The sequence below is a fragment of the Portunus trituberculatus genome, chromosome 50 (genome assembly GCF_017591435.1).
Source record: "Portunus trituberculatus isolate SZX2019 chromosome 50, ASM1759143v1, whole genome shotgun sequence".
Classification (NCBI taxonomy): domain Eukaryota; kingdom Metazoa; phylum Arthropoda; class Malacostraca; order Decapoda; family Portunidae; genus Portunus; species Portunus trituberculatus.
Genome location: NC_059304.1, coordinates 5,392,520 through 5,417,448, shown reverse-complemented (window position 1 = coordinate 5,417,448; position 24,929 = coordinate 5,392,520). Strand labels below are relative to the sequence as shown.

Below are 24,929 nucleotides of genomic sequence, written 5' to 3'. Positions count from 1 at the left end.
CTAGAAGTTAAAAATGATAGGAAATTCCATCAAGTGTTCCATGAAGGCTAAAAATAGAGGTTCGAAGAATGGTGAGGATGTGTGAAAAGTGACACAAAAGAAAAGATGAAAGTTGTGTTTGGTAAATACGAAGCACCTGCAGTATACTCGTATTGTGGACTGAAGGCGATTTCAAACATCAAAAATGTGTTCTTTGATCTCAGGAAGGAAAGAGCAAAATTCGGGAAATTCTCAAGTAAAGGCATTGCGATGATGAACCAAACTAAAATTATCTGAGAGTATTTACGGGAGCGTATTACGGAACTTGAAGAGAAGAGCGAGGTGAGAGGCTGCAGGTGGTGCCGGCTCTGGTGTGGCGGGAGAGAAGGCAGTCATCACTCAAACATTATAGTTGTGGTTTGTGATGAAGAAACTCGCAATGGCTCGCTAGCATTAGAAAATACTCGCTTCAGGCATCATGCTTGACCTTCATTCCCTTAAAGATCAAATGTCAACAGGAATTTCGCGTTACATCAGTTCAAGGAAGTCATTCTGGTCTGTTAGTAAAACGTTCAACCATTTATTTTTTTTTTTTTTTTTTCGTGCGAAGACATTACGAAATGGAATAAGTGGCGTGTGGTTATGTAATTCCTTAAAAAAAAATAGCAAAAAAAGATCAGTGAAGAAATAAAATAATGATAAAGTGCAATGAGAAAGGAGAAGAAAGTATAGAGTTGGTGACTGTGGAAGACACTTGAATTTGACATCACACTTACCAATTGCCACCACACCTACTAATTGTCTCATTGAACTAAAACCAGGAGAAATTTATAAGAGGCTTTACATGACTCAAAAGACAATTTTTCAACTTTGTGTCCCTACTAGTCTTTCTTCCTCTACTGGAACGTTCAACCCTTCCCCCGTGCCGTTTTTTATTTAGTATACTTGGTTTCCCGGCAGGTGTGGACTACAAGGTGAAGACGCTGAGTGTAGACGAGAAGAATATTGCCATCCAGCTGTGGGATACTGCGGGTGAGTGTTTGAGTGTGTGTGTAAGGGGATGGGGCATGTCGCAGTGCGGTGTTTCATATCTATCGCAGGGTCGCGGTGGTAGACAGTTGATTACTCTGAACCAGCGATGTATTAAACAGCCTTTCGAGGGGCAGCTTTGGGCGTGAGTCACATTGTATCATCTAGTTAGTTTTGTCTCTTTCTGCACTACACTGGTGCCTTTGTACAAGCAATTTTAAGGAATATCATGGAAACGGTCCTGCTAAGATGTGCTGCGATGTGTGATTTGTAAGCGACAGGTCACTTCAGATTAGGCAAAGTTACGATTTTAACAAACTAAATTATTCTGCGCTGTGATTCAGTGTAACTTTTATCCTCGTATGGTGGAGATGACACTAAGGCCCTGGGCATCGTGGTGGTGGCGAGTTGTCCCGCATCATTGCAACGGGAAGCTTGTGAGTGACAACTGATATTTTGGAAAAAAGATACAAAAGCATTTTTGCCAATGTGAGCCTACAGTGCTATAAAAACATCAGCGGAACGGCTTTCAGTACCGTTATTTAAAGAAACCACACGTTTTATTTATGCGTCAATTTTCATAAGCATTTGAAATTGAAAATTCGCTGTGAAATCGAAAATTGTTGGTATTTTTGTGTAATGCATAGCTACATATTTACAAGCAGAATCCTACGTGGTGTAGGAAGGAGAGGATATGGAAGGGCTTGGCCAAACTGTACTACAGTTTTCCCTTCATTCTCGTGGCAAAGCTGCTCGCCGTCTTCATTCCTTTCCTTCCTCACGCCGCGGGGCAAGCCTTCAAAATTCAAAAAGAAAACCAAGACGCGTGTGTGGCGGTGCGATTGATTTAATGGCCGCGGGCAGGGAATGGAAAGGGAGAGACAGAGAGCTGACGGCGCCAAGGTCAAGGTCATAGTCATATAGATAGACAGATGAATAGATTAGACATACGCATAGATAGATCAATTTAATTATTCATTTACCGAGATAGTTATTTTTTCCACAAATATGAAATAGACACGTGATGTTCAAATTGAATAATAAATAATAAATAGATATGTTAGGTTGAAAAAGAAAAAAAAAAGATACTCTCCTAATAACTCATGGAAATAAAGGGAAAAAAATCACAAACGAAAAAGAGACCAAATCCATTTTGTACATAACGTTATGATTGATAACAACACTTCCAATCTTCAGACAAACAAATAAATAATTAAATAGAAAGAATATGAAAATAAATTCAAGAAAACAAAATAAAAAGATATCAATACATCAAATGGTAAATATCAATGAATATGATACTACTGTAATGACAATAACAACAACAACGAAACAGTCTAGAAATGACCTACAAGTCTGTTGTTGTTGATACTCTTATGTAAAACAACAACTACAATAACAACAACAATTACTACTACAACAATTACTACTACTACTACTACTACTACTACTACTACTACTACTACTACTACTACTACTACTACTACTACTACTACTACAACCACCAGTGACGCACAGAGGGAGATGTTCTTGACCCAGCGATGCCGCGATGCTCTCCTCCCGGTAGCCGATTTTGTTTTTCCCCGTGGGAGTTGGACTGAGTAGCCGAGGCGTACTGTGGTATTATACTGCCAGATGCTCTTACACGGTGGACTACAGGGAGAGGTGGATTTGTGTACTTACTTATTGGTGCCTCTTTCCCTGGTGACATAAAAGGAAACTAGGAAGTAAGAATGGTATGAAGTAGACAGGAAAATATATAACAAGTAAGAATGGAAGGTATGTAGCAGGAGGGAAGAAAAAACAGAAATATGGACGGAAGATGTGCAGCAAGTCGTAAATATCTCTCATAAAACAAAATTCCATAGAAAGAAATATCAAAATAAACCAAAATGAAGATGTTCATAAGATTAAATTAAATGTAGCAAAGCACATTTTAAAAGCGAACCAAGAAAGAAGCGAAAGCATTGAACATAGTAACAGGAGAGGCAGCAGAATAATGAAATCAGTCATAGATATGATAAAAGATTGGAATTAAACATAAAGATGAAATAAAAAATAGAAATTAAGATAAAGGTTGTCTGAACTAAAGACGAAAAAATGGAAAAACAGGAACTTAAAAAAAAAAATTCAAAGCTAACAGTCATGGAAAAATAGAAGGTAGGAAACTAATAAAGAAAAATAACGTGTGTGTGTGTGTGTGTGTGTGTGTGTGTGTGTGTGTGTGTGTGTGTGTGTGTGTGTGTGTGTGTGTGTGTGTGTGTGTGTGTGTGTGTGTGTGTGTGTGTGTGTGTGTATATTATATATATATATATATATATATATATATATATATATATATATATATATATATATATATATATATATATATATATATATATATATATATATATATATATATATATATATCAAACTAAAGGTAATCTGGACCAAAAACGCAGAATAAAGAGAAGAAAAACTTAACAAAAATTAATAAATAAATAGAATGAAAAGAATGAACGCTTGCAATGAAATAAAAGAATGCCTCAAAAACTCCAATTCAATCATGATATTGAAAAGAAATATAGTGAAATGACAAAGTGACTCGAAGTAAACCAAAATGAAAAAAACGTGGTAAAAAAAAGAAAAATAAAGAAACAAATAATTGAAAACCAAGACAAAAAATACAGGTAGATCTTATTTCCCTCGACATCATTCGTCTTGCCGCCGTGTAACACAAAGATCAGGTTCTCCTGAGGGCCACCGCGGCCCTAATAGCTGCCCACACTCAGACAAGAGTTCTGGAAAGCGTAAATATACATCCTCCGTGGAACAGTTTAAGTAACAAAGGAGAAAGCAAAGAGACAAGGTAACAAAGTAGCAGGGAGTATTTTGTCTTTACGTTTCTTTAAGATACAATTTGGAAGAATCGAGAAAAGACGCAGGAAGATACATGCATAATATTAAAGAGTTACAAAAGACTACTGGCATCGAAAAAGTAAACATATGTGGTCATTTTGTTTTCACATTTGTGCTGGTGAAATTGAAGGAACAAATAAGAGAAGACTTTCAAGAGACACAAAAAACCGCACAAGTTATAAACACCAAAATTAAAGACGTATTTTATATTTCTCTTTTCCTTTTACTTTGTGTAAGTGAAGTATATATCCGAGAAAGTGACGAAAGAAAGAAGAGTAACTGAGTAGCCATGAAAACAAAGAACCAGTGCCTTTTTTTTTTTTTTTTTCGTTTCACTAATCCTGATGACTTGCAAAAGACTGCATGGTACAGCATCCAACAGAGAAGGTAACATGTAAGTGACTAACATTCATGCGTGTACTACAAAATGTGACAGACTTAAGAAAGTATATTATTTAAATTTGAACTTGCACGAATAACTTTCAGGACACTGTTGCGATAAGAAATAAAAAAAAAGTAGAACATGCAAGACGTTTCTAGTTTTATACATGAATATTTAAATACGACACGTAAATATTTAAAGCAAAAAGGAAGAAAAGTTATGTAGCAGTAATAACAAATGGAAAGGAGTGGGCGGCATAGACTGATAGAGACTTACAGAAACTACCAGGTGGACATGACAAATAAGGGAGAAGAGAAAGGAAAGGAAAGGCAAGGAAGGAAGGAAAAAGGAGCACAAATGATCCAGCGTTGTCAGCAAACTAAATACGTCATCTCTGGAACTCGCCTGTCCAAAAAGAATATATAGCTCTAAGTCATGATAAAAAAAAAAAAAGATAAAGAATAAAAAGCTAAAAAAGGAATAATTGAACAGTCCTCGTTATAAATCAGTTGTCGTGGGAGGATCACTTCTCACAAAAGCTGGACTTCCATAAAACATCAGTAACCTTAAGCGTACACGAGAGAGAGAGAGAGAGAGAGAGAGAGAGAGAGAGAGAGAGAGAGAGAATAAAGAGTAGCTGTAGTCGGAGAAACACAAAGGAGCACAAAGGAAAGAACAAATATTGACCTTAGACTTATTGATGGTCCCTTACGAGACTGAGATAATGTACAGTGTCGAGTCAAAAGTAAAAAGCGTGTGATTGTCAATATATAGTGTTGGAAGGAGTAAGAAAAGGTAGTGAAAAATTTCTATGTAATATATAAAAGGAGGAGGAGGAGGAGGAGGAGGAGGAGACCTAAACTCCATTTTGTAGTTCATTGCATCATTTAGTTGAAAAAGGAGAGTGATGTAACACGCTGCCATATATTAGAGAGAGAGAGAGAGAGAGAGAGAGAGAGATTAGAATAAAGTTAAGAAAAATACCCTTTAATACTACTACAACTTCTACCATTATCACCACTTCGACCACCACCATCACCAATAATATAGTCTTTTAACACCACCATTTCAGTCTGTCCTACTCGTGGTATACATATGAGGAGAGGAGAGCGTTGCCTTTCTCCGCTACCTCGCGAGTTGCAGGGTTCTTTGAGTGGCTGAGTGGTCTGTGTCCGCTCCTAAAGTCGCTGGTACGAGGCGAGACCAAATTCCCTTTCCATGCCTCTCGAAATGCAAACTAGGTGGAGGAGGCGGCTTGCAGTATGTTGGTGGTGTTGTCTTTTTTTCAGTTCTCTCTCTCTCTCTCTCTCTCTCTCTCTCTCTCTCTCTCTCTCTCTCTCTCCATCTAAATATTCTCTCTATTATATATACGTATCTAGCTCTCCCATCCATTTATCTATCAAAAAAATAGTTATCTATCTTGATCACCCGGAAAATTATGTATTATAAATAGAAAAATAAAAAGTATTTGATGAGTAGAAAATGAAAGGAATCATTGGCCTATCTTCCAATCAGCAGGCCTGGATTTGGATATGTCAGGGAAGCCTTGGAAGTAATACCAGTGATATACGTCAGGTTGTCAGTCAGTCACGGTGGTTGAGGCTCACGTACAGACTGGTTGAGGATCATGTTCAGTCCTGGGCATGCAGAATGACTGATAAACGGAATTTTTGGTGACATTTTGAAGCGAGGACCGTAACGAGGCAATTAGTGGCATCTGTCGTTAGTTAGTTAGGTGAGCTGGTCTTTATTTTCCTTTGTCAAAAGCAAAATTGCGTTTCGTGGTTAACAAAGTAAAAAAATTATATGTCGGCAACTTGATTTGTATCGTATAATTAACAAGTATTCCAGGATATATAACCGAAAGAACGCATTTCATCATCGCAAACTACATGACGCTTCCACATACGAGATATAACGAATCTACAACGAAGACGTACATACATGCGTACGTCCATTCATATTCCTTTTTACATAACACAAAAATTTTCTTACATATCGGTTTTTTTTTTTTTCTTGTTTTTGCCCCCCCGCGCTTGAGAGTTTTTATCCAGCGGAGACTCGACATTTCAGAAAGTTTACGAGGCAATAAAAATCCGGGAGCGAGGGAGCGCTTGGCGAGAGGACGACGATGGCAGGCGTTGTCACTGTGTTTGGGGTTTATGTATTTTTGTAGCGAACTTGTCTCTTGTCCTTCCTGTGTCGGATTTAATGGTGAGGACAAGAGACGGTGAGTTGGTGAGGCAAATAGGAAGTGACCATACGAGGTGGATAGACAGGGAGGGCAAGAGAGACACGAGAGACAGCTGGAGAGGAAGGAAGCGTTTTAGTGACGTGGACAGGAGGGAGTGAGAGAGGTGATAGCCATGAGGGGGAGGATAGACAGGGACGATATACAGAAAATAAAGTTAGAAAGGTGGGAAGGAAAGGTCAGGTGTTTCTCGTCTGCTTGGAATCTCGTCCGTCTCGTTACTTTTATATGAGGTTTTGTTTATTTTGCAGGGCACCCGGGTTTGTATTTCCGGAGCGGCGTGGTGCCTTTTATGAATGATAACGTTAGTGGACAGTGCTCCTTTTTGTTTGCCTTTCGTTTTGCTTTTACTTATTTTTTTTTTATGGTTATTCTTTGTTTCCTCTTCGTTTATGCATCTTTTTTTCATTCTTGTAATGGTGGTGTAACTCTCTCTCTCTCTCTCTCTCTCTCTCTCTCTCTCTCTCTCTCTCTCTCTCTCTCTCTCTCTCTCTCTCTCTCTCTCTCTCTCTCTCTCTCTCTCTCTCTCTCTCTCTCTCTCTCTCTCTCTCTCAAGACTAAGTACCTCATCTCATGGCGTAATTCACACAGGAATTTCACTTACCAAGCAGAAAATTGCCTTGGTATTGCGTACTATAGGTGAGTGGCGGAGGGTGAACGAGTCAGTCACCTTGCGAGCCTAGCCGAGTTGGAAGCAAGAAGCAATGTGGATGAGGGAAGCGGGTCAAGGTGTTTGCGTGGATGGAATTGGCATGTCCTGGTGTGGGTTGTCTATTTCAACACGGTGGGTCATATAAGGGAACAATATGGGGGAGGAGAATTGGACATGTTTGTGTGGAGAGAAAAAGATGTTATGGTGCAGATGTTATGGTGTAGGTGGTTTCTGACAGAGGGATATAATCGTGTGTGGGTGTGTTTTGATGATGTAAGGCATTGTTTGGCGTGTGCAGTGTGGCTAATGATATGTAGCCACAGTGGGAACAAAAGACTATTGGTGAATAGCCTCCTTTAACCACAAGGAAGAAGGAGATGAAAAGGAGAAGACAAAAGGGAAGAAAATGAAATTATTATGCACAACACAAGATAGAGAACAGACGCACAGCCGCTACGATCCCACAGGATGAGTCAGCCGTATAGGGATCTGGTGCCTTGTTATCATACCTTTACCAAATCACCCCATTTCAGATTCCCTTCAGCTTTTCGTCCCCTCACTTCCTCCTTTACTTCCCCTCACATTCATACTTACATGACTAGCCCTGCATCTATCTGGCATCCTGCAAGATGGAGCACGTGGGAGAAAAACTGTAAAACAATCTTTCTCCTACTACTGTTTCGGGATCAATTTACTCCTCGACAGATTTTTGACCAGTGCGTTTCTCTTGATGGATTCATTCACGTCTCAGGCTTCCTTGAATTACAGAGTTGTTTGTTCCATCAGTGTTTGAGCAAAGTCAACGTGTCATAATCAGAGGTTCATTTTCTTACTACCAGCAAATTATATAGGTCAGTATAAAATGACATGCTGTTTGAATGAGCCATGTTATCAATTAGTCTTTCGGTGTTCAGTCTACATGGAAAAAGTGGGCACGTAAGGACCTCAATGAATGTAAGTTTTAAAGCCGAGAGCATAATGGGAGTGTTGCAGCAGCTCAGGTGGCGCGATGAGTTCTTCTTTTCTTTAGATTACCTGAGTGAAGGTGGTGGTTGCCGCGTTTAGGTGTCTTTCATTTAGAACTGGTGATGAGTTATATGTACCAGCGAAGCAAATACAAGTAATGAAGGAATTATCAAAGAGAAGAAAATACAATTTATCTATTAGTGAATTATTTTTAAAGCTAAGAGTAATAGGGTTTACAATATGAAGTTAATAAGTGTCATGTTGGAACTAAAAAGTATAGGAGAAGCAGTTTCAGTTTCTGCTGTACGAGACAGTTTTAGTTTCTGCAGTTCTAGTTAGATTTTATCAAAACACTCTGTGCTGGTTCGGACGAAGCGTGACCCTCGACTATCAGTCGCGTCATATATATTCGATTACATTTTTTCTGGATTTAGTCCTTTACAAGTGAACAATAATCATTATTTTTTTAGGAAAAATATTCATACCTTGTAAAATGTGATACACGAAAATTAATTTCTTGCTATTAATATGCAGACGTGGCCTTTGAAATAACTGTACAAAGCTGATAAAAAGAATAACACGCATATTTTTTTCTAGCGGTACAAAGGAAATTAATTTCTTTCCTAGTGTAGATATTTTCTATATTTACAATATACTTATATCCTAGTTGTCGTCTTTATCCATTTCACTTTTGTTTGGATAAGAAAACACATTAGTTCTCACAGTCCAAAGAAAAAAAACGTTGCGGCACCTTCCTTCTTTTTTCCTATCAATCAGTCAATTAAATCCAAAGGAAAGCCAAAGCTGCATAACCTAAATAATATCCAACGCTTCTGTCATTAAACCATTACATCACAGATTTTTCCTGTGAGTGGCAATTAAGGCATTGTTTCGTAGTTTTTATTCTTTTAATCTCGTTTTTCAATCTTAGAACAACATATTACGTAGAAAAGGAGAAAAGTACCTGCAATCTTCAGAGCAGGCTGCGAACTATCGGAGTGGCGCTAACTGTGCTGCGCCACCTGTGTGAAATGCTGGAGTGTGACGGATGGGTCGGGGCAGGCGACAGGCAGCCTTTCTCCTGAGGGATCAAGGGAGCTTGGCACCGACCATTCCATCTATGCCCTCTGCCTTTGCTCCTCTCGGGGTTCTCTATTAAGTTTGTGTATTGAGAGAGAGAGAGAGAGAGAGAGAGAGAGAGAGAGAGAGAGAGAGAGAGAGAGAGAGAGAGAGAGAAACCTTGACCTCTAAACCTCTTAAGCATTACCAGAATTCCTCAGTACACGTACCTGTCAGTCTTCTCACTTTTCAACTCTCCTTTCTTCCGACTTATATTTCATTTGCTGCTGAATCTATCTCTCTCTCTCTCTCTCTCTCTCTCTCTCTCTCTCTCTCTCTCTCTCTCTCTCTCTCTCTCTCTCTCTCTCTCTCTCTCTCTCTCTCTCTCTCTCTCTCTCTCTCTCTCTCTCTCTCTCTCTCTCTCTCTCTCTCTCTCTCTCCAAGGTGTATCAACAGCATTTTATGGTTTGTTGGTTTTCCAAAAAAAAAAAAAAAAATGAAAAAAAATTGGAAAATATCCATTACTCCTAATTACCTCCGCCTTTCATGTGAGAAACTGAATTAGTGACCGACTGACCAGCTGAGTGATTGGCTTAGTACTAATTCACGTACTTTTTTTTTTATTTAAACATAACTTTATACAAAAGAACATGTACCCAAAGGCGCACTGTCGTGTGCTACCTATTCTAAGGGTACTACAATCTATTTCTCTACAATATTTACAAGACTTAAAAATAGATAATATACAAGATGGTCAGCATGTAAATGGAGCACTATTCGTTTCACTTCACTAGCACTATTCACGCACTGCACTACACTGAGTGTCACGTCACAAATAGTGTCAGAGGAGTTGGCAGTGTCTGTCTCCACTTATGTGCCATCAGTTTGACACTGTGAGTGTTCATCTCCTGGACGTGAGGCACCGCGGCCGTGAACAAGTTCCACATCCTGGAGACGCGTCCTGCGAAGGTGCGTTGATGTTGACACCCATGGGATCGCGGCACCTCTACGGCGTCACCACCATTGAGCACCGTTCTCGTGCTCCGTGCGGTGACTCTTAGAGGATGACGCAGCCCTGCCAGATGTGGCACTCTTTGCACCTGTGCCTTATGGAACACTACGATCGCCGCCACGTCTCTGCGGTGTTCCAGTGAATCAAGGGACGCTCAGGCTCTGGGTGAGGTGGTAGTGCAGCATCTACTAGCCGTATGGCGCGGCGTTGGATGCTGTCCAGTCTCCTTCTGTGTGTGGCGGCACAGGACATCCAGGAGAGAGCTGCGTATTCAAGGTGGGGCCGCACCTGTGCCTTGTACAGCAGCAGTCTCCCTTCCTGTCGAGGAAACTGGCGATCCTTCTGAGAGCGGAGATCCTGTGAGAGGCTTTCTTGGCAATGGTTTTGACATGCCTGTCAAACCTCAGCCCTCGATCCACCTCCACTCCAAGTATCTTGACGTCATCTTGGAGTGGGAGAGCAGCAGCGCCAAAAGACAACTTTCCTGCCATTGCTGCCATGGCGGCTGGGGACCGAGAGACAACCATTGCCTGTGTCTTCTCCGGCGCGAATGTCACTTGCCAGCGAGCACCCCACTCCTTTATCACTCGTAGCTGCTGATTGATGGCCTCAGCAGCCCGCCCACTGTCCTGGCGTGGATAGGTATAGGAGAGGGTGCAGTCATCAGCATAGGCCATGACTCCTGGCAGTAGCTGAGTGAGTGACTGGCTGACTGACTGATGGATAAACTTGCTGTGACTGATTGTTTATTAAATAATTATGCACCTGACCAAGATGCACGAAACTTGTAATTAGTGAGCAATTGGTGACTGAGTGACTGATTTACTAACTCGCTGATTTACCACTGACTTTCTTGACTTAACGTGGTGACTTGTGAGTTTAGTCGAATGTTTGACCGATTGATCGATTGCATGAATAAATGATAAACTAAGTGACTAGCAGAACCTTAAGCGGCAAATTGGCATACAGATAAACTTACCTACTGTTAGTCTTAATAGATGACAAACAAACTTGCTTATAGACTAGCGAACTAACTAAATTGACGGACTGAAAGACTAACTAACTGTCTAGCTAAAGTAACGGACATTCCCTTGTAGATTACGTGAACTAGACATTACACTTACTAAGCATACATGGCTCAACATTTTCATTCAAACTCACCCACACTTTCCACTCCTTTCATACCTCAGGCCAGGAACGCTTTCGCTCCATCACCAAGACCTACTTTCGGCGCGCTGACGGTGTTCTGCTACTCTTCGACGTGACCAGCGAACGATCCTTCCTGAACGTGCGCCAGTGGATCCAGAGCATTGATGTAAGAGAGAGAGAGAGAGAGAGAGAGAGAGAGAGAGAGAGAGAGAGTAGTAATGACATAAGTGAAATAGAAGACTTGAAATATAATATATATATATATATATATATATATATATATATATATATATATATATATATATATATATATATATATATATATATATATATATATATATATATATATATATATATATATATATATATATATATATATATATATATATATATATATAAAGATTATGAACATGATTATTATGAACAGGAAAACAAGAGAGTGACACACACGCGCACACACACACACACACACACACACACACACACACACACACACACACACACACACACACACACACACACACACACACACACACACACACACACACACACACACACACACACGGACAGAGACAAAGAGGGAAAGGAAGCAGTGACAGCGTAGCGTAAAATAGAATACCAAAAATCCAGGTATAAGCAGATAACCGGAACGACACTATTCCCTCCCACTCCTCCAGGACACGTGCCAAACCCGCGTGCCCCTCGTGCTGTGCGGCAACAAGGAGGACATGAGGGCCACCGCCGCGGCAGACGGCAGAAGCACCGTCAGCCTCACAGAAGGAGAGAAGCTCGCCAGGGACTGTGGAGCGTTCTACATCGAAACTTCGTGCAAGACTGGCATAGGTGTGATGGACGCCCTGGTGCAGCTGGCGAGGTGAGTGGTGTGTGTGTGTGTGTGTGTGTGTGTGACGTGTGGGGGTAGCGGTGATGTTTATGGTGGTAGATTGTAGGTACTTCTCAAATAATAATAAAAACTAATAAGTTGCAACAAGTCGTCAGGCCTCCAAATGCCAGTTCCTTTAATTAACACCATCATCATCTTTTAAAAGTTCCCTAATGGCCAAGCAAAAACAACATGGTTACTGAGCTTACTCCATTCATCTAACTTAATCGAGCTTGAACTAATTATTTCGTGTCTGATGTTAACGTCGTGGTTGTACTGTGTTGTGGTGCGATAGAATATACTTCAGTGGTGGTGTTTGTGTGAGATGGTGTGTAGTAATGTGATGAGGTGTAGTGAGGCGCAATGAGGTGTTTTCGTGTTCGTCCTCGGCGGAATTGCGACTCTGAGCCAATAAGTCACGGCGGAGTGAACATGAATCGAGGAGGAAGGAAAGAGGCGAGGAATGTGAGTAGAAGGAGTCTGATCTCTCACAAAGGGAACTTTACCGTGGCTGATGGAAGGGAAAGGGAGGCACGCCCGGTTATTTCTGTTGCACCAAAAATGTAGAGATGATTGAAAAACGATTTAGATATTATCAGAAATTTCTGGATTCTGGGATTTTGAACTTTAGTGGAAAAAGGCGAAGATCAGAGGAGACATGAGGTGAGGCAGCCGATTCCCTTCATTAACCGTGTGTCCCAGAGCGAAGACGTGGTGGCCAGACCTTCACCTTTAATACCCGTATCTTGGCCCTGTTATCTAAACACCGCGACGGATGACTCCTCCAGGAATAATTTGGGAGTGGCTCTGAGCGTAAGAGGAAATGAAAGCAGTTCTAATATGATTCCTAACCCATCACGAGGATGTGGTCACACATTTCCTACCAGCAACAGAACAGCACGTAACTCCAAGGACAAACTGGGTTACATATATTGGACTTTAAACCTCTTTAGTGCCAAGAGTTAAAAGCGAAGTGTGTCCTTGCGTGGATGGAATCCCAACTCGCTCCTTGAAACACTCACTCCACGTTCACAACTAGTTAGATGAAAGTTTAAACGGTCTTCATGCAACATTACATGAATAAGAGTGACACAACTGCTTGCTTCGTCTTCAGTCTATACAGTGCTTGCTATTGCAGTGTCTTTTTTGTATTGGTTGGAGGCATAACAGTGGTGATGGTGGTGGTAGTGGCGGTAGTGGTGATGGTGGCGGCGGTTGTACTCTTGATAAGGATGACACTGAGTCGATCCGGAAATTGGCCTCAGATGTCACACGTTGAGATAGAGAGTGAGTGTGAGTGAAGAAAGGAGAGGTGGAGTGGATCACACTTAAATAGACACACAGACAAAGAGATTATAACAAAAACAAAAGACGAAGAAAACAATGGATGACAGTTTCTTGATTTCACGTCTTCGTTCCATCTCCTGAGAGAGAGAGAGAGAGAGAGAGAGAGAGAGAGAGAGAGAGAATGTCGAATACCTAAGATCCCTGTTTTCCCAACTTGCCCTGTGCTTTCAATCTAATCTAACCTAACCTAATCTTAACCTAAACCCAACTCAACCTAATCAATTTATCTATTTACTACAAATGTTTATCTTTTACCTGAGCAACGTCTATCCCAAATATTCCTCCATCCTTTTCAACCCCCAGTTCCTCCACCGCGGACTAGGAAGGAAGGACAAAAAGATAGAAAGGGAAATCTCTCTCTGAATCATCTCTCTAACCTTTTGGCCACCATTAGCAAACTTTTCCTCCTCTTTCCTCTTCTTTGTCTCGTTAATGCTTCCCTCTCAAAGTTCCCTCTCAATCTTCAAGTGGCTTCTTTTCCTCTTCTCCTTTGGCTTCCTGCTACATTATGGTTACTTTCCTGAGTTTTTTATTGGCTTTGTTCGAAGGTAGGGTCATTCTGTCTTCATTTACTTTTTCTTTCCTTTCCTTTTCTCTATTTTCATGTTTTGCTCAAATGAATTTCTTCTCTGTGACCTTCCACCTTGTAACTCTCTCTCTCTCTCTCTCTCTCTCTCTCTCTCTCTCTCTCTCTCTCTCTCTCTCTCTCTCTCTCTCTCTCTCTCTCTCTCTCTCTCTCTCTCTCTCTCTCTCTCTCTCTCTCTCTCTCTCTCTCTCTCTCTCTCGTGTATCCGTCCAACTCTCATGTCTCTCTCTCTCTCTCTCTCTCTCTCTCTCTCTCTCTCTCTCTCTCTCTCTCTCTCTCTCTCTCTCTCTCTCTCTCTCTCTCTCTCTCTCTCTCTCTCTCTCTCTCTCTCTCTCTCTCTCTCTCTCTCGGCACCGTTTTCTCGTCTTATCCTGTGTCATATTTAGCCAACTTCAGAACACGTTGTTTTTTTTTTGTGTGTGTGTGTGTGTGTGTGTGTGTGTGTGTGTGTGTGTGTGTGTGTGTGTGTGTGTGTGTGTGTGTGTGTGTGTGTGTGTGTGTGTGTGTGTGTGTTTTGGGTTTATCTTTTCCTTTGTCAGTTTCAGTTTAGATAGATATACGTTTTTTTTTTTTTTTTCGTGTGTATCCGTCCAACTCTCATGTGCTTTAATCTCTCTCTCTCTCTCTCTCTCTCTCTCTCTCTCTCTCTCTCTCTCTCTCTCTCTCTCTCTCTCTCTCTCTCTCTCTCTCTCTCTCTCTCTCTCTCACCCATCCTTCCTTTTCCTCCCCAAACACTCGTCCCTTCTTGTCTCATCTTCTGCCACACTCCAGGATCTTGCACACACACACTCTTCCTCTCCTCATTACATCTCGCCCCTTCCCTCAGACAAATGGTGACAACCGAGGACGTGGAGATACAGACTTCAGCCCTCAAAGTGTGCGCCGCTGACCAGAAGAGATCCTGCTGCGGTGGGAGAAAGGATGTGTGAGTCTGACGGCGGCGCAGAAGAAGGAGAAAGAAAGAGAGGGAGGGTTGAAAGGAAGGAACATGACAATACGACAGGGAAAAACAAAGTTAAGGGTAAGAGTGGAAATAGTTGGAAATGTGGGAACTTTGGTTGTATTGCAGTAGTGAAGTGGTGAGAGTTTAGGTGGTGTAGTGTATGTAGTTAGTTAAGGGAATGTCACCAAAGAATCTCAAGAAGTAAAGAATATGAAAATTGGATATAGTGTATGGAGGAGATAACTAAATAAGTCTCTCTCTCTCTCTCTCTCTCTCTCTCTCTCTCTCTCTCTCTCTCTCTCTCTCTCTCTCTCTCTCTCTCTCTGTGTGTGTGTGTGTGTGTGTGTGTATGTTTGTAGTCTTGCAATGTTTTCCTGCAACATTTTCTTCGCTTATGCAGTGATGTTGTATGGCATTTAGTGTAAATATATACTAACTTGCTTGTTAAATATTTTCATAATGTTTTAGAGAAATATGAAATAACTGAAAGAAATGTTTGAATCTCTCTCTCTCTCTCTCTCTCTCTCTCTCTCTCTCTCTCTCTCTCTCTCTCTCTCTCTCTCTCTCTCTCTCTCTCTCTCTCTCTCTCTCTCTCTCTCTCTCTCTCTCTCTCTCTCTCTCTCTCTCTCTCTCTCTCTCTCTCTCTCTCTCTCTCCCTCTCTGACACCAATAACTAATAATGTACGTAGTGCTTTACTAACCTCACCTTAGGTTGTTTGTACTGCATTAGATATAATTAACACTAGTGTAAGTTTCTTTAAGTATGTTTTTTACTAGTACTTGAATTGTTCTTATGTAATTTGTATTTGTTATTCATATTGTATGTACGTATGATTGTGTGTACGTTTTTGTATAGCTTTATGTAATTATTATGGACAGATTCAGGATATAAAAGTTTATACAGTGTGTCTATTTTGATCATGGCGATCAATAAATCATTTTGTGTATGTGGTCATTGTTTCTTCGACATTTTTAATGGTGGTAGGCTGCCAGATATTCAATGAGATCGTTTCCTTGTTTTTCTCCCATTCATATGTGCACGGCAGCTGTTTGCACGTGCATGAAGTCAATAGCTAACTGAATTTGTGAAATTGTATCATGATTTTTACAATGAAGATTTGAACACTTCAATCCAAAGTAATATCTCCAAAAAAAGTTTTATATCTCGATTTATTTCACCAACTATTTCTATTGAATAAGGAAACTGAATAATTGCGTGATACCTTTTGAAAACATCACTTTTCACACATGACAAGTAAAGTGTTCCAACAGTGATTTAACAACGTTAGAAAACTGTTCTTAATTAACTTTCACGTCGCGGAAACTATCGTCTCATTTACGCAGCATGTTTATATTTCAGTATGGAACAAAATGTTGAAGCGGTGTAGTAAATTTTATCTAAATTTCCTGCTACTAATCAATTCAAAAGGTCTAGTATGGCATAATTTGTGGACTATTACCTTTTTGTCGGTAGTTTAGCAACACACATAAAAGTACTACAAGCTTTTGGTTCTTCTCATATATTCCAGCAATTATTTTTGTCTTGCCACGCGTTTATATTTACCTGCCGCTAATTAAAGGTAAGGTACAGAAAGAGTGGAGGCATCACTCACCAGCATAGGAAAATGAAGCCACTTTACTTCACTTCCAATACACATTTTTAGTGGTGACGCTTCAGTGTAATCACGATATGTACGACTGTGTGAGTGTGTTGTGAAAATATTGCCACTTTTCTATTTATCGCTATTTATTTATTCTGTTATTTTGTTTTTATTTTCGTTACCAGCAGGAACGTTTTGTGTTCCGAGATTGCGCTGAGTGCCTGGATTTAGAGAGACGGAAGGGGAGTGGAGGATGAGTGGAAATAGTTGTGTGTCAGAGGAGGGTAGGTGTTAATGTTGAAATGCCAGTGAAATATCATTGCTTTTATCCTTCCCTCTCGTTTTTTTTTTTTTTTCATTCGCATATTGCACTTGTAGCAAAGTTTGAAAAAAGAAAATTACTATTTACCTTGCAATTATCATTTTTCTTTTATAACGTAACTGCTGAATTGTATTTTGACGTGTGATAAGAGACGTGGGTCACGGGTGGCTGCACGTATACCTTTGATGCGTGGATGCGTTTGTGTTTGAAGACGATGATGGTTGAATGGTTGGAAGAAGAGGAGGAAAGTGATGAAGAAAGAAAAATCGTCGGTGTCTAGGAGAGGATGTCACTGCTGGCCGGCGAGAGTGTGTAGTGGAAGTGAGAGAGAAAATTCCTTAATCATCTGTAGAACAAAACAAAGTTTCCCACACACCACATGTCGCCTTCCAGTGTTTTTTGTTATACACAATTTTTCTCACTATATTCTCTTAACGCATTTGTTTAGCCTCCCGCAAAAATAAGAGGAAAAGTGGAGAGGAGAGCTGCGGGAGTCGAGGAGGCATGTTGGCGTCACTTCCTCCTCGTCTTCTGTCTGCGAGGCGAGGGGGTGCTTACTCAGCGATCTGGTGCAAGTGTGTCGCCTCGCCCACGCCTCGCACTCACTGCCAGGCTTCCGTCCACCTGAGGGATAATTTATTTGGCTTGAGACAAGAACATGTATGCCCGACACACACACACACACACACACACACACACACACACACACACACACACACACACACACAGAGAGAGAGAGAGAGAGAGAGAGAGAGAGAGAGAGAGAGACGTGATATTAATGTTTCACTCGCTGACACATGTTCAAGCCTCCTTCCTTTATATAAGAGTCAGATAAGTGCCGTAACACTTTCACAACCCACACTCACCATTGCTGTTAGTTAATTGACTCATTCCACTTCAATGGTAGCAATAGCGTATAAAGTGGCATTTTCACGAGCGCCGCAGTGAAATCACAGGGAAATACGATATTTAGTGGAAGGTTCCCGGAATACGAAAGTGGTTGTCAATCCTGTAGGCAGACAGACACCTAACACCCTGTCCCTCCACCGGCCTTCCATCATTTTCTTAACCCTCTCCGCCCCCCGCCAATCCACACCATGAAATGCATTCCACCTGCCCTCACGGACTAGCCGCCTCAGAATGTTAGCATCTATATTCGCTATCCTCCTCCTCCTCCTCCTCCTCCTCCTCCTCCTCCTCCTCTTCCATTTCGCATTCTCAGTTCTAGTTGTGTTCATCCATTTCTCTCCTTGCTTCCTCACCGTAAGACTATTCGTCCTTTGTCCCTTTCTCATCTTTAGTCACATTTGTTTATTGTTCTATTCCTCCTTTTCATTCCTTCACACTTCCATCTTCTCTCTCCCTTCATATTCACCTTTCTTCCTCCTATATTTTTATCCTCTGCATCTATCCATTTACCCGTCACTCCATTCCCACTTCCTTTCTGTTCGCCTTCCCATCCTCCTTTTCCTCAGTGCATCTATCCATCTATATGTCACTCCTTCCGCCTCGTGTCGCCTCTTACCACCGTAGTTGTGTGCGTTCCCCAGCGATCAGGAGGGCGGGACAAAGAATAACAGGGTAGCACCTCATGACGCTCAGGGCTCTCGTACTAACTGATTTATGAGACACATACTATTTTTCGGTTTCATTCCTGCCTCGTATCTTTCCGGTAACGATGTAAGGAAATCGAGGTCACGTGTCACAGAGAGAGAGAGAGAGAGAGAGAGAGAGAGAGAGAGAGAGAGAGAGAGAGAGAGAGAGAGGAGAGGAGAGGAGAAAAAAAGAAGAGGCGGGAGGAGGAAGTGGTGGGGCTAAGGGTGATGGTGGTAGTGGTGATGGCGGCATTGAAAGAAAAAGATTGAAAGGAAGGTGGTGGAAGTGAAAGAGGAAATGCTGAAGAAAGATGAGGAAAAGGAGGAGGAAAAGGAAGACATTAGGGAGAAATTGAGGTAAAGAGGACAATTAAACTAATATATGACATGATAGGTGGTTTTTAGAGGAATACAATCACATGAAAAAAAAAAATTATATTGGGATCTATACAAATACTTAACTCCTGTGTCCTTACTGCTTACAATGATAAAAACAATAATAACCGTGTAAAGAAAAAAGTACCGTAAAAATCAATCAATTAATATATCAATAATAAAGAAAACACAAGGAACAGTAAGCTTCACCAACTGATCATTAACTGGCTTTTAATTTCAATAACTGGATGCAAACTTTCAATACTATCATAACAAGGTGGAATATTATTTGTCCCGCCTCACGACTCCTGGCGGCGGTGTACTTGTGGAGATGGAATGAGAAGTGAGTGAGTGAGGTTAGAAGAGAAACACCGCGCATGCTCTCCAGAAAAAAAGCCTTAGATTCTGAATTGCTTCCATCTATGTTGTGTTCTCCGCTTGCACTATTCCGTTTATCATTTTTTTTTCTTTTTTCATATTTTTTTCTCTATTAAGATCCTAAAATAGCCCATGATATTTTTTTTTCTTTCTCTTTCGTTGACTTTCATACCTTACCCTAGGTGGATGGAAAGTTACAGGAACTGGCAAAATCCAGCGAAACTCTGTGAACATGTTCGTGGAGGAAAGCAAGTCTGAAAGAGAAAGCAAAAAAGTCATGATTAAGCTGGAAATGTAAACACCTTGCCTAGATAAGCAGACTTCTCTTCTTTGAGGGGAATACAAAGCAGGAAGTTTTACAGTATTAGTTTTCTTTCTATAAAGTGAAATATAATGAGTAAAATAATACGTACTGGGATAAAAGGTTATGGATGAGAAAAGAAGAGATAGTCACTGATTTTTGTCTTGTGTGTGTGTGTGTGTGTGTGTGTGTGTGTGTGTGTGTGTGTGTTATATCTAATAAGAAAAATTATAGTGACCAACAAAAAAAATTAAAATAGGAAGGAGGGAAGACATATCAAATACATTAGGAGGAGTTACATATTGTGAAGTTAAAGCAGTTAGGAGCATGCGAAGTGGGCGTGACAAGGGCGTGTACTGGGTGGTGAGAATGAATATACGACATGAAGTAACGTAAATAACATACACACACACACACACACACACACACACACACACACACACACACACACACACACACACACACACACACACACACACACACACACACACACACACACACACACACACACACACACACACACACACACACACACACACACACACACACACACACACACACACATGAATACGAACACACACACACACACACACACACACACACACACACACACACACACACACACACACACACACACATACGCACCGCAGAAAGAAATTATTATATACTCATAGATATATCATTTTCTTCAATTTCCCGTATTGCTAACTTTCCACTATTACTTAACCTAATTAAACTCTGACGCACAACTATATTTCTGACTTTTTACGACCTCGTTCTACGTACTTCAAAATGTCTCTGCTATTCACAAGTTTAAAGCTAATTTATAACAAAAGTTACACAGACCACGAAAAAAATAATAATAATTCTGTACTGGCAAAAATATGAACGACACGTAATGGGGACAGAAAGCGTGAAAGGCAGAAACGAAAAAAGGTGATGAAAATAAGAAAGTAAAGATATAAATGTGCTCGCTGTCACCCTCTGATGTAGAAAGAAGCTGGGAGAGAAAAAAAAACATGCATTGAGTACTGGGGAACGTCAACTGGAGGAAAAAAAATGCGGGAATTGGAATGGAAGCTAAATAGGCGGGTGACACGTGTCCTGCTCTTTGAAAAACTGCAGGTGGACTCTGTCGTGCTCTGAGTGGTGACGGGCGATGTGGGGTCTGATGTGATGGCGAGTTCTTTGGTCCTTGTTTTTAAATTTATATACTTTTCTTCATACTGTTGCTGTTAAGGTGTCCAAACCAGTATAGTAAGTAGGTTAGTTTGTTTTTAGTAAGTAAGATAGTGGGTAAATTAGTGAGTAATATTGTTTGTCATTTGTCTATCTGGTCAGCTTAATTAGGTGAGTCAATCGTTTGCACAGCATTACTTTGTCTTTCCTCTTTAAACTTCTATTTTTCAAGCTGATGTGGTGATTGAACTAACTTTTTTCGAATTTTGTTTATATTATTTTTCCGCGCCGTGAGCTTAATATCCTCAGGTGCGATCGTACAGGAGCAGCAGCAGTACCAGCACCACCAGCACCAACACTGGTAATACGCATTTTTTTTTTTTTTTTTTCCATTTTAGTGCTTCGAAATCATTCTTTTGCTGGAGATTACTATTTCTATTTAACTGGAGTATGTCGCGGCCTTTCAGATATTTTGTGTAGGCGGTGCTTTCATATCCTTTCATAAAGCCACCCTGATTATGAGTTGATTATATTGTAAGAAAAAAAAATCCCACAAAAAAAGAGAATGTGCAGGTTATTTTTAGCTGTGATTTAATTAGTGGGTTCGCTTTGGTGTTTTTAAATAAGTTAATTCAAAATGGATTTCTTGCAGCTTTTTTTTCTCTTTCTAGTACTTCCTTTTATGCTTTTAATAAGTAAGTGCAGGAAATTAGTGAGTGGAGAGAGAGAGAGAGAGAGAGAGAGAGGGGGGGGAATCAGGCTAAAGTAGATAGACAGACAGACAGACAGATAGGCGGCAATGAAATGAGAAAATGTGAGAAGCAAATCATGCAAATGTTAATAAAGATCCATCTGATGTCAGTGTGAGAGAAGAAAACAGGTAAGGGAGACAAGCAAGGCTAGCTGATGATGGAGAGGAAAGAAGGGAACACTATATTAAAGCAAAGTAGATGGAGCGAAACTGAATGAGGTCAAAGAGAGAGGGAGGCATACTACATAGGAGCATGATAAAGATTTATGAATGAGTTTCGTTAGGAAGGGAGAGGAAACGAGGCTCAACTGTGTCGCAGCCCAGTTGTACAGGTGGCACGTGTACAGGCGGAGTGCACTCCTCGTCCATTGATCAGGCGGGGGAGGCGTCCAGGTGACACATTACAGCGTCATAAATCTAGTTATAGCATTTTGTTCCCGTTAATAAGATGACATCGTTCCCAAAAATGTGGGCCAAAGAAAAAAAGAGAAAAGATGATAAATAGCAAACAAGAGATAAACGACAAACAGGATGCGAGTTAGAAAATAATGTAAATAGTAAGAAATTTTATTTTGATTTTGGTATCACTTCTTTAACAATTTCGAAAATTAATTAACATCTTTTTGGTTAACAGCGCGTTGATTTAGTGAGTCTGAACATGCATCTCACCAAGCAGGTATTCAAGGTGGTGGCCAGACACTGCTCACATTCTTGACAACTAATCCTCTCTTTTGAATGTCTGGCGAATGAGCTGCCTGGGATGCTTGGTATGATCTTAGAAGAGCAGTAATCGCATCAGCATCACGAGTAATGCCAGTGCTGTTGTGGGCGACGTTGCAAAATCAAATTAGCTCACTTTTTCGATCCTCGATACTGATAAGCTAATAAATAAATGGCAAAGAAAACGAGAAACTCACTGCACTTATACTTTAGCGCTGCAGTGTTTTTCCCTCAACAATAATACCTCGACCCACCATCAGCGCATCAGTACCTCGGTTTAGCGTAAAAATCATTGACACACCTTAATATTGAGGGAAAAACATTATACACTGAAAGTAGATAAGCTCAGAATATCGACAAAGATACGAAATTGAGGACGGAGACTAAGTAAATATCACCTTCACTATACGCACTGTTTGTTTGGGGATGGCAGTTAGACAAGTAGACAGGTATACGGACACTAATCAATACATGGTGAATTTGAACTAGATTGTGGTCCATATAGCTATAAAAATTTGCATCTCTGGGAAGTAGCGCAGCCTACCAAGTACACGTGGAGGGGAGGCGGGAAAATGTGAAAGAAACCCAACACCTCGGAGGAGTGAGACTCTGATGGGCGCCACCGCCAACCCTGCCCATCATTCATCTCTATTCTGAGGCACTCGTTACTCTTCCCTCCGGCCCCCTGTCGCGACCACGAAGGAGAGGAAATCTACACCACTCCCAAAGAGAGAGAGAGAGAGAGAGAGAGAGAGAGATTGGGGTCGTGACGCGGAGTGGTGGGGAGAGATGAGTACATACTGACACACACACATCGCGTAGTGTAGTGGTTAGTACGCTCGGCTCACAACCGAGAGGGTCCGGGTTCGAGTCCCGGGAAGCGACGAAGCAAATGGGCAAGCCTCTTAACGTGTAGCCCTTGTTTATCTAGCAGTAAATAGGTACGGGATGTACTTCGAGGGGTTGTGGCCTCGCTTTCCTGGTTTGTGGAGTTTGGTGTGGTCTCAGTCATACCCGAAGATCGGTCTATGAGCTCTGAGCTCGCTCCGTAATGGGAAGGACTGGCTGGGTGACAAGCAGACGACCGAGGTGAAATACACACACACACACACACACACACACACACACACACACACACACACACACACACACTCTCCCATCTACTACACTGCGTAGTGTAGAGATTAGCACGCTCTGCTCACAACCGATAGGGTCCGGGTTCGAGTCCCGGAAAGCGGCGAGGCAAATGGGCAAGCCTCTTTAAGTGTATCCCCTGTTAACCTGGCAGTAAATAGATACGAGATGTAACTCGAGGGGTTGTGGCCTCGCTTTCCCGGTGTTTGGTGTGTTGTGGTCTCAGTCCTACCCGAAGATTTGTCTATGAGCTCTGAGCTCGCTCCGTGATGGGGAAGGCTGGCTGGGTGACCAGCAGACAACCGTGGTGGTGAATTACACACACACACACACACACACACACACACACACACACACACACACACACACACACACACACACACACACAGCATCTTAGTGAGTCATTTCATTAACAGTTTCACAGTTTTCATACTTTATTGCCAGGTTTCACTGCACTGGATAATAACCAACAAATGCCTCATTACTTGACGTTTTCCTCGAGTCCACCACTCCGCCACGTGCCGGCAATTGTCACGAAGCTCTTCGCGACTGATATGTTCTTCCTGGTATTTTATGGGAACTGATTGCGTTTCTGCTGCCTTTGAATATTAGCTGTTGAATGATAAATGTGTTGCCAGCGAAGAAAGGTTATGAGTCGCTATGCAGTACTTGATCATTTATTTTTGCTTATTCTTCACTAACTTTCACTTTCAACATAGTATTCTCAGGACATTTTCAGTGTCATCCAATATTTCCTCGTTATACACAAACAACAATTATAGTTTTTAAATTTTCAATAATTTGTGATTTATTTTCTCCTCCCGTGTTATGCACGCAGCTGTTACATATTTTTTTTTTCCTGCAAGCTTTTGTCAACATATTTTCAGCTTTTCATTTAACTCTCACTAATTTTTCATCTTATGTAAGCATGCCTCTTTAATCGTTCCGTCGTTCATTATACATCACTGACAAACAATCCTTTTCACTTAGATTTTCCTTTTTTTTCATAGCCCATCTTGCGTTATATCATGACTAAATTACCCACTGCTTTGAATCATCGCTAACATATTCAGATTATCAGCGCCAACACGCAGTTTTCATCCCTTCACTTCAAAACGACGAGCGAGAAAGCACATGTGTAAATATTGCGATATAATCATATTTAACACACCGCGTTAGGACACCGATCCTTTATCAACATTTTTTTCCATATCACTGCTATTGTTCTAGCTCTTTCTCTCCTGTTACTGCTCTCCGCCCTTCAGAGATCACAAGCCGATAGAGGGAGAGCCGCTTAGCCAGAATGAATATCAGCTAACACTTCAAAAATCTTGACACGGGATATAAGGGTGAGGTGTGAAGCGGTGCGTGAAGGCTTGAAGCAGCAGGTCATTGTGGTGGTGTGCTGTTATTCAGGTTGTAAGTATGGACTTCGAG

At 41.1% G+C, this 24,929-nt stretch overlaps 1 protein-coding gene across 4 annotated transcripts in view; it reads left to right on the top strand.

The window, feature by feature from the left end:
- LOC123499859 (ras and EF-hand domain-containing protein homolog) overlaps nucleotides 1–15,215 on the top strand; it is a 51,298-nt gene extending 36,083 nt beyond the window's left edge. For all 4 annotated transcript variants that reach the window (XM_045248390.1, XM_045248391.1, XM_045248392.1 and 1 more), the window contains 4 exons: nucleotides 940–1,011; nucleotides 11,419–11,543; nucleotides 12,055–12,251; nucleotides 15,020–15,215. In XM_045248390.1, coding sequence (XP_045104325.1) covers nucleotides 940–1,011; nucleotides 11,419–11,543; nucleotides 12,055–12,251; nucleotides 15,020–15,122 — 497 coding nt within the window. In that variant the 3' untranslated portion in view covers nucleotides 15,123–15,215. The remainder of the gene's footprint in view (nucleotides 1–939; nucleotides 1,012–11,418; nucleotides 11,544–12,054; nucleotides 12,252–15,019) is intronic.
- The last annotated feature ends 9,714 nt before the right edge of the window (nucleotides 15,216–24,929 follow it).